At 44.8% G+C, this 10,228-nt stretch overlaps 1 protein-coding gene across 1 annotated transcript; it reads right to left on the bottom strand.

Moving 5' to 3' along the window:
- Nucleotides 1-2,763: 2,763 nt before the first annotated feature.
- Nucleotides 2,764-4,842, bottom strand: LOC131279473 (endogenous retrovirus group K member 8 Gag polyprotein-like). Its single transcript, XM_058302064.2, has one exon. It carries the CDS (start codon nucleotides 4,840-4,842, stop codon nucleotides 2,764-2,766), a length of 2,079 nt encoding a protein of 692 aa, XP_058158047.2.
- Nucleotides 4,843-10,228: the final 5,386 nt, after the last annotated feature.

The following is a 10,228-nucleotide window of genomic DNA, read 5'->3' as shown; positions in this document are numbered from 1 at the left end:
GACCGTTGGTGCGTAGGAGGGGCCCCAATGTTTGTGAAGGGGGGAGAGACCATTCTTATCAAAGGAGAGGAGGTTCATGTGAATAAGACAAGCTGTTATGATGTCACTTGGTTGGCTGTGTGGGTGCAAGTCTCTCTCCTTTTGTATTTGAATTTTTAAGTGGCGGTGGGTGCGTTCCACTATGGCCTGGCCCTGGGGGTTGTATGGGATCCTGAAATGGTGAGTGATGTTGTAGAGACTGAGGAAGGCAGCAAAGGAGGAGCTGCGGTACGCGGGGCCATTGTTGGTTTTTAGCTCCCATGGAACTCCCATGAAAAGGATGGCTTGCCTTAGGGCCTTAATGCAGTGCTTGGCTGTTTCTCCTGCGAGGGGGACAGCATAGCAGAGGTGAGAGAAGGTGTCGACAGCCACATGCACATATTTGAGGCGTCCGAAGGACGGTACATGGGTGACATCTAGCTGCCATCGAGAATTTGGTTTAAGGCCGTGGGGGTTTACCCCCTGTGGCTGCAGGGGCCCTAGAGGCAGGAAAGGGGCGCAGGTTTTGCAGGCACGCACCAAATGTTTACATGTGTCTATAGAAAGGTCCGGCAGTAGATGTTTAAGAGAGGCGGCCAAAAAATGAAATTTAGAGTGAAGTATCTTTGCTTGATTGATAAGGTTCCCTATGGTGGTGAGCGCATAGGTGGAGACTGCTTGGTTGGCCAAAGCATTGCCCCGAGTTAGGGACCCGGGCAAGTCTGAGTGGCTTCTCAGGTGTGCCACGTACCATGGAGCTGTACGGCGCTTGAGCAATTCCTTTAACGAGGCCAGGGCCGTGTCGATGGGGGTGTCCTTAGGAAAGAAGGTGGAAAAGGCCAGAACACGACACGCTTGGAGTGTATACTGGCTGTCAGTGAAGATACTGACGGCCTCGGCCGGGGAGGCCCTGAGGGCGGCATACATGGCCAGTAGCTCACCCGTCTGCACAGAGAATTGGTTAGTATAGGTGAACGTACGGGGATGGGGGTGCCCAGGTTGGTACACTACAAATGCATATTTGGTTTTGGAGGCATCTGTGAAAATGGTGGTAGAATGGGGCAGTGGTGTTGAAGAGGGGAAGGGATGGAATGGGTCGGCAAAGGGGAGTTGGACCAGACCCTGCAGTAATTTGTGGTGGGGGAGGTGATTGTCGAACTCTCCCCTAAAGTCCTCAAGCAAGACTTGCATATCCTCATTGGTTTGGATGAGGTGGGTGGTTTGCTTGGCATTGAGTGGCCAGACGATGGTAGAGGGGGGAACATGGTATGTATGCAGACAGAGGGTGTTAAGGTCTGCAGCAAGAGAGATCCAAAGGCGAATAGCCGGGCATATCTTTTGGAGCTTGCTCTTGGATGGGTGTAGCCACAACAGGGGTCCCTGCTGCCACAGAACTCCCGTGGGAGTTCCTGGAGTGGCGAGAATAAGTGCCAAAATTGGTTGAGTGGGGTCGTAGCGCTGGAGAGCGCAGGACTGCAGGGCACGACTCACGGCCTGTATGGATTTCGGGCCTCTGGTGTGATGGTGATTTTCTTAGTAATTGCCTCGGGTGGGTTGCTGGATGTTTGTAACAACTCAAAGAGAGGGTTGAGCTGTGCCGTAGTGATGGGAAGCGCTGATTTAACCCAATTGATATTCCTGCATAGCTGTTGCAACTCAGTTAATGAGAGCTGAGCGGGGACATTCAGTTGGGGGGTGATGGGCTCAACATGGCGCACAACCTGAAACCCGAGGAAGGTAAAAGGAGGGCTAAGCTGCACCTTCTCCTCTTTAATGTGGAGGCCTATAAGTGACAGGTTTAGTTTGAGCTGTGTGAGAATGAGTTGCAGCTGGTGGGGGTTCTCATGGGCAAGGAGGATATTGTCCATATAAAGGATGATATAGGCTCGGTGCTGGAGAGGGGCAACCGCCAGGTTGACGAAATTTTGACAGATGGTAGGGCTATTCCTCATGCCTTGCGGGAGCACTTTCCATTGATACCGATAAGCGGCTCCCTGATGGTTGGGGAGCGGGACTGTAAAGGCAAACTTGCGTCGATCTTGTGGATGCAGTGGGATAGAAAAGAAACAGTCCTTGATGTCGATCGTAGCGACATGAAAGCGACGGGGGACTGCTGTAGGGTGAGGAAGGCCAGGTTGGCTGGACCCCATGGGAAGAATGTGTTTATTAATTTCCCTGAGGTCATGTAAAAGCTGGTATTTGCCTGTGGATTTTTTGTGAATAATAAAGACAGGCGAATTATAGGGGCTAGTGGAAGGCTCAATATGGCCGGCCTCAAGTTGTTCTTTGACTAGGGTGCGCAGGGCGGTAAGTTTGTGGGACGGTAGGGGCCACTGCTCGACCCAAATAGGCTCCTCTGTGTCCCATTGCAGAGGGGTGGGGTTGGGTGGAGCGAGCTGAGCAGTGGCACAAACTATTGGGGGGGAACCGTGGTTAAGACGGCTCCACTTTGCTCTAAAATGTCTCACCCCCATAATATAGTGGTGAGGGCAGACAGGAAGAGTGGCTGGAAGGTACCTGTATGACCTTCTTCATCTTCCCATGTGACGGGATAGTGTGCTCGTTGAGAGACTGAGTCCCCGGTGGCCCCCTGAACGGGCGGTCCACGCTGTACTTCCCAATGTTTGGCATAGCAGGCAGGGAAGCAAGAAATTTCAGCCCCAGAATCTAGGGTGCCATGGTACCAGTGGTTGTTAATCCTTAGGGCCATAGTAGGCTTATCCCCAGTTATAGGGATGGACCACATTAGGGTTTTGGCAGGTGGTGTGCCTCTTGGGGGCGGGGCTGAGGCTTGCCCCCTTTGAAGTTTAAAGGCTTGCCGTTTATGTTTGACCGTGAGTGACAATCTCTGGCCCAATGATAGCCTCTCTTACACTTCGGACATGGGGTAGAAGGTGTGTTTGGCCCCAGTGGCCTTTTGGGAGGTGGGGCTCCCTTTGAGTTGGGGCAGTTGCGGGCAAAGTGCCCTTCCTGGTTACATTGGAAACAAGGTCCCATGGCCAAAGCGAGGGCAGAAGCGAAGGAGGTGGCAAGGGTATGAGAGGTTTGGTCTAGGTCTTTGCAGGCCAAAATCCACTCATGGAGGCTACCCTCCCATTTGGAAGCAATGGCTTGCTTGCAAACAGGGTTTGCCCCCTCTAAGATGAGCTCCCACGCGAGAGCCGCTTGGGCCTGCTCATTGGTTACTTTGCGGGCACACGCCTCTTGAACTCTTGAAACAAAGGCAGAAAAATCCTCCTCCTTGCCCTGAATAAGCTTAGTGAAGGTTTCAGTTTTTATAGCGGAGCAATTGCCAAAAGCACGCATAGCTATGCTCCGGAGCTGATCCCAGAAAACGGCAGTGGCCTGAGCGAAGGCTGCCGGGACGTTGTAGGGCGGTAAGCCGAGGAAGGCATTCAGGGGAAAAGTAATGCCATTGGGGTGGTTGGCCCTCACCTGCTGCTCAGCCTGATCTTGAAAGTGGGCTCGCCAATTAACAAACTGGCCGGGAGTAAGGATGGCTCGGGCAACGGCTTGCCAGTCATAGGGGAGGTTTAAGTTAAGCAAGATGTCATTAAGGAGTTGTTGGGCGTAAGGGCTGCCTAGTCCATCCTCCCAGATGGCCTCACGCAGGCGCTTCACCTCCGAAGGACTGTACAGGTACCAGGGGAGGGGGCACTGAGGCGTAGGCATTAGGTTGACCGGGTATAGCTGAGGGGGTTGTTGAGGCGGGGGCATGGCTTGATGGAAGGTAAGTGGCATGGGGGGAGGGGCCACCGGAGGAAGAGTAAGCGGGTGCAGGGTGCTTGGAGTAAAAGCGAGTGTTGGGTTTAAAGCAGGGGAGAAGGTGCTAGGGAGGGACAGGGTTAACATAGGGCTACCGCTAGGTGGTGCTGTGGTATTGCTTAGAGAGGGGTTGTGTAACCCCGCCCTCATTTCTGCCCCCGAGGCAACCGCTCCAGTTGAGGGTGAGTGAGGTAATGGTTCCTCTTTCAAGTTGACCTCTTCCTGTTTGTCAGGGGATGGCGAAGGAGGAAGCTCCGGGTACAGAGACTTCCGTGTGTTAGACGAGGAAGAAGGAGGAAGTTCGCCATCTTGTTTGTTAGCACTAGGGAGGCTCCCGGCGGTGGCGGAATTGCCATTTTGTTCGACGGCAAGGTGGCCTTTTGGGGCAAGATCATTTTGGATTTTAGAGGGCAGCAGTGGACCCGGGGTGGCCTCGTCCTCCTCCAGGATGTTATTAAGCTGAAAAACTAAGGAGGCAGAATCATTATCCATGGGGTCGGAATTGCCCTGTTCGAGGGGGTCTGGCTGGTCACAGTTATAGGCTGTGACAGGCAGAGCGGCGCCGAGTAAGCAAGAGTGGATGGCAATAAGCGTGGGAATAAGGCCGGGGGGGAAGCGCTTGTTTTCATGTTCCATAGCAGCAGAAACACGATCAACTAGCATGCAGTAGGTGTCAGGGTCCCATAGATTGGCGGTGGAAAGCCAGGGATTGAAGGGGATCAGTAAATCCCAGTAAGTCTGGAGCTGCTTGGCCGAAACCTTACATTGGTGGCAGGCCAGTAGGCCAGCAAGCACCTGAACCTGCGGGGCCTGCTGGCTGGAGAAAGAGGCTCCCATAGCGGAGGAGGAATTGGTCCTTACCTGCTCATGGGCAGCGGGTGCTCGTGCCCCACGTTGGGAGCCAGTTGAAGCCTCTGCGGGGCTTCGTGTGGTCGCAGGAGGCGAGGACGACGTGGCCCGGCTAGAGGAGACAGACCACGGAGACTGGCTGATGGCGCAGATCTGGTTTATTGTGGAACTGCAGGCACTGATATACTGGGCTGGTGCGGGGAGGGCCATTGCTGGCCCCAGTTCCCTATTGGTCCAGGTGGGCTACATGCCCTTATAAGGCTAGGCAGTCGGCTCGGCAAGCAGGGGGGGCATGAGATGACGTGCAGTGGGAGGGCCGAAGGGCAGGCCGAGGGCAGTGACACCCGTACCAGGCCGAGGGCGGAGCGCCTGTACCAGCCACCCTTACCCTAGTGGAAGCGGTACCTACTTCGTGCCAGAGCTGGCCAGAGAGGCAAGCCAGACTGTTGCCAGACGCTGTGCCTCACCCCAAATAGAATTTTTTGGGTCCCTATTATACAGAGGAAATAAGAGTGGGAAGAAAAATTGTGCTTGTATGTGTGCAAAAATATTTTTGTTAGTTTCTTCAAGTGTTTTATCTGAGTATTGGATTGGTTATATCCCCCAGGTAAGCTTGAATTAATGCATATCCCCCACATTCCAAGTCAGCGTTTAGCACTAACACCCCACATTCCAGCTTACATCCTTCCTGAACATCCAAAGCCTACAGAATTTATACTTCTCAATTGGCTTTCTAGGCATATTTGGAAATGAAATAAGATTGGATTTGTGCACAGGCTATATTACATCTGCTGCTTTCAGCCCTCCATTTATAAAGGACTTCAGCAAGAGGACCAATACCCACCCTAGACTCACTGAAGCAATCCAATCAAAGACCCCAAATTGAATCCAATTCAAGTTCTCAAGCCCACAGGAATGAATTAGCTCCAAGAATATGTGATCTTTCCTGGGCTCCACATGAAGTTTCAAAGTGCCCCAACATGAAGGTCAGTTTCTTTCTCTTGCCTAGTATTTTATTGTTGATTGGCTTTATATTAAAACTCTTCTCTGACACTTAGAATTGGCTGTATTTAATTTATCAAATTTTCCCAGTTCTTCATCTCATTCTAGCCCTGGATATTTGGTATAATTTTTAAGATTGTACTATGTGTGCAATTGTTTTACCCTAAGAAAAAAGATTTTTTCTAGTTCCTTCTCTGAGAATATTGATCTGTTCTTTTTTTTTTTTTTTTTTTTTTACACACTCCTTTCATTGCCTCTAGCTGTTTTACATGATATACAAAATCTTGGAGGATGGTCACCTCAGAAAGGACTTTCTGAAGTCAGTATTTCCAGTCAAATGAGGACCAGAGACTCACAAAAAGGGCTCAGGCCAGCCCCAATGAGCACTGGAGAGAGGTACAGGTAAGACACCAGAAGCCTTTTTCACAACTCGGTGAAGCTTGAATTCCTGGCCTGCCAAAAATATGGCACCCTTTAGAAAACTATTCCCTGCAACCCTAAGGAGGCATTGTGCCTTTAAGTTTTAACTGCCTTTCTCCATGTCAGCAGTGGGGTTGAATCAATGGCAGTGGCTGTCCTTGTCTGGATTAGCTAAAACAGCAGTTCAGAACTGGAACTCAGTAATGAAAACTTCCTGATCAAAACATATGCTCAACCCCACCATTCTCAGGGTAGACTTCCATGTTCCTCTCCACCCACAACAGCCAGCCAGAGACTAGACCCTAAGATAGCGCATATCATGAATGGGGGAGGGGTGCCAGCTGTCACTGCAGAGTGAGCTACTCAGTATTTTTTAAACTTGATAAAAATTGTAATTAGACTGTGTAGTGTTCTTTTTTAACAAGTCAATTTTATTTATACATATTAATAAAGCTTACAATTCATACAAAGTATAAAAACAGTGGAATTTGGTATGATCACATAGTTGTGCATTCATCACTTCAATCATTATTGGAGCATTTCCATTATTTCAGTAATAATAAAAAACAAACAAGAAAATTCCTCACCTCTCAACCTCTCTATGATTTCCCTGCTGTTCATAGTTGCTATTTCTGGCTACTCTTGCAAAATTATTTATTAGTTCATTAAGTTGCTTTTTTGAGATGTATTCACATACACTATGATCTATCCAAAGTGCATAATCAGTGGCTTTTATTATAATCATAATGTTGTACATACAGTTTTTAGCACAATTTCTCAGCCTTTTCCATACACCATTGTCTGGATGCTGTATAATGCTCCTTTGGCCTCCTGAGCTCCAGAACAGCTGTTACAGACAGTTTCTGACTCTTCACTAGCTCTTTTGGAAGAGAAGTGAGTCCTGAATCTCCCTGCTCTGCCATCTTCCTGGAAATTCCCTTGCTAGTGTAAATATCTTTGGTATACATGGAACAAGATAACCTAGTACACATCTTCCTGACCAAACATGGAGAAAAGTTTTATATATTTTCCCACATGGAAAATAAGCAATCCAATATGATCTAAAGTTAGGTTAAGATTAGATCCAGAAAACCACCTTGAATGTCTCTCTGTTTGTATTTTTTTACCCTTTAAGGAGGTCATATAAGCATCAGCACATTGCCATTTTACAAGAGTCCATTAGTCTGAGAAAGAAGAAAGCATTCCTATTTAAATGATGTAACAATTCATGTATATTACTCCCAATTAAGTATGTTGAGTTTCCATTTTAAATATAACCTGAATATTGATGAAATCATGTTATATAAGTTTATCGTATTGGGGAAAGAGATAATGCAGGCATTACACATGCAAGTGGGATACTTGTCATTTGAGTGAATATCTAATTTAGTGATTTTCTTTGTTACATCAGTAAAAGTATCATTATTGGAGTCACTTTTAAGCTCTCAGTCTTTGAATATGGAAGTCCCATCTCTATTGTCTGAATCTAACCTGATTGATTGGTTTTATACAACCAATATATACAACCAGTCTTGTATATATCCAATTTTGGCCCTGTCTTATTACAGTTTTCTTGCATAAAGAAGAGTTTATAGTCACCAAATTATAAGATGTGAAAAGCTAGTTAAAGCTTCAAATAAAGTGTCCCAATGCCAAATACATTTAACTTATTGATCTGTAACAAGGGCTGACTAATTTTTAACAGGATACCAAATCTTTTTATTAAACATTTATCTCTTTTTTTTGACCAATGATCACTTTTGCCTGAATGGAACACTATTTTAGGTCCATCTTTATCATCTAGATATTGGCAAACCCAGCAATCAGTTAAATTCATAATGCTAGAAACCCTATAAATAACTGGAGTTGAGATAGATCTAACCTTAGAGAAGTAGCAGTGATTAATAGCATTGCTTTTTAAATTTTTAAAATCACTTAATAAGCTGTTTCTTTGTAAATCAATCAATAATATTTTACACCATGCTTTAAAATTTAGGTAATCAAGACCACATTAATAATCCATAGGCATTTAGAGTGAGATTCCATTTGCTCAGAATTTTGCATTGTAAGCAGCATAATCACTGCATAGATATACTCTGAATGTATATTAAATTATCTCATTTATACTAACTCTTCTTAGAAAGGATATATTCTGTTTAGCTCTAGTTGGAGGTATCATAAATTAAAAATTAATTAAGCTTTACTGTATTTGAGAATAGCTTTGGCTTAATTACCAATACCTTCAGCCATTTGTTTTATATTTACATACGTATACATGGGTAAGTCATATGTTGATGTGTTTATTCTTTTCATGAAGTCTATCTATAACAATCTACTGCTAGTAACAGACACACTATGTTGCTGTTTAAAATTGTCCCTCAGTTCTATTCTAAACTCATAGTTCAGTTTATTTTATTGCCCTCAACCTGTCATAACCAGAAGCAAAACACTGGAACTTTAAATTAAAGCTCAACTCCACTTATCTAAAGGTTTGTTTATTCATACTCTTTTGCTGAAGGACTCATATGTATACATAAATCAATAAGTTAATCTGTGCAGTTTGACAGCAATATTAGAATCCCATGACCCTGTTATTCTTGAAGGAAGTGATGTATATTTTCTGGATAATTTAGAGAAATGTTGACCTTTCCAGCTATTTTTTTTTAAATGAACAGTTCTTCCTTTTAACTAATTTATGAATTAATCTTTCTGAATTCACTGGTTTCTGAAACTGGTCCTAAGCAAAGTTCTGATGTCTAGGCAAATAATAGAGACTGTGTAATCCTGTCTAAGAAGACACTTCAAAGTGAATTAAACTGTTTTTCACTTGAGAGAAACAAACAATTCCCACCAAACCCTGAAAATGTTTGTCACATTGGACCTCCCAGGACAACTCCACATTTTACTACAGAGCTTTAAAAAAGTTGTATTGGCTCTTCTGAAAGACTCTCAATGGACAACATCATCACCACCTATACCTGGAGAACAAGTGGTACATTTTTTACTTCAGTAGCAGAGAATATAACTACCAATTTCTATTTATCTGTAAAGAATATTTTTTAAAGATTTTTTTCTCTCCCCTTCCTGCCCCCCGCCCCCAGTCATTTGTTCTCTGTGTCCATTTGCTGTGTGTTCTTGTTTTTGTTGGCTTCTGTTGACAGCGGCATGGGAATCTGTGTCTCTTTTTGTTGCATCATCTTGCTGCATCAGCTCTCCATGTGTGTGGTGCCATCCCTGGGCAGGCTGCACGTTCTTTCATGCTGGGCAGCTCTCCTTACAGGGCATGCTCCTTGCACATGGGGCTCCACTACACAGGGGACACCCCTGTGTGGCACGGCACTCCTTGTGCACATCAGCACTGCATGTGGGCCAGCTCCACACAGGTCAAGGAGGTCTGGAGTTTGAACTGTGGACCTCCCATGTGGTAGACAGACACCCTAGCCACTGGGCCAAGTCTGCTTCCCTGTAAAGAATATTTTAAGAGACTCTGAAAGAGCAGAGTAAGGATGAGAAGATTTAAGAGTATATAAAATTTAAATAATAAATCTCTCTCACAGAATTTATCTCCTTAAAAGAAAGGTACTAAGTAACATACATGTGAATCCCCTACTTATATTTTGAAAAATCAGATATTTTTATTTAAGTGAAGGTGGAAATGAATTAAAATATGAAGGATAGAATTAAAAAACCAGCTATATAGCAATTCAAATTACATTAAAGCCCAAACATGAACTATAAACAGAAGTGAAATTTTCCTAAAATGAAGTGAATATTCACTAAACTCCATCCCCTCCCCAAGTAGGTAAATTATATGAAGGAGAAGAATTCTACATGAACTGAGATACTTTTAAGCTTCAATATGTATGAAAACATAAAAATAAATTTAATGTTGCCAAAATAACCAGCTATATAGCCAATTCAAATTACATTAAAAACCAAATATGAACTATAAAGAGAAGTGAAATTTTCCTAAAATGAAATGAATATTCACTAAACCATATCCCCTACCCAAGTAGGTAAATTATATTAAGGAGAAGATTTCTACGTGGACTGAGATACTTTTACACTTCAATATGTATAAAAACATAAAAATAAATTTAATGTTGCTAAAATAACTGAGTTTTTAGGGTTACATAGTTAGAAATATATAATTCTACTCTTACAAACAAGTCAA

The sequence above is a fragment of the Dasypus novemcinctus genome, chromosome 1 (genome assembly GCF_030445035.2).
Source record: "Dasypus novemcinctus isolate mDasNov1 chromosome 1, mDasNov1.1.hap2, whole genome shotgun sequence".
Lineage (NCBI taxonomy): Eukaryota > Metazoa > Chordata > Mammalia > Cingulata > Dasypodidae > Dasypus > Dasypus novemcinctus.
The sequence above is the reverse complement of the archived record's forward strand: the minus strand, read 5'-3'. Positions and strand labels throughout refer to the sequence as shown.

Coding starts and splice junctions, on each gene's coding strand:
- LOC131279473 (XM_058302064.2), bottom strand. CDS start 4,842: ATGGCCCTCCCCGCACCAGCCCAGTATATCAGTGCCTGCAGTTCCACA.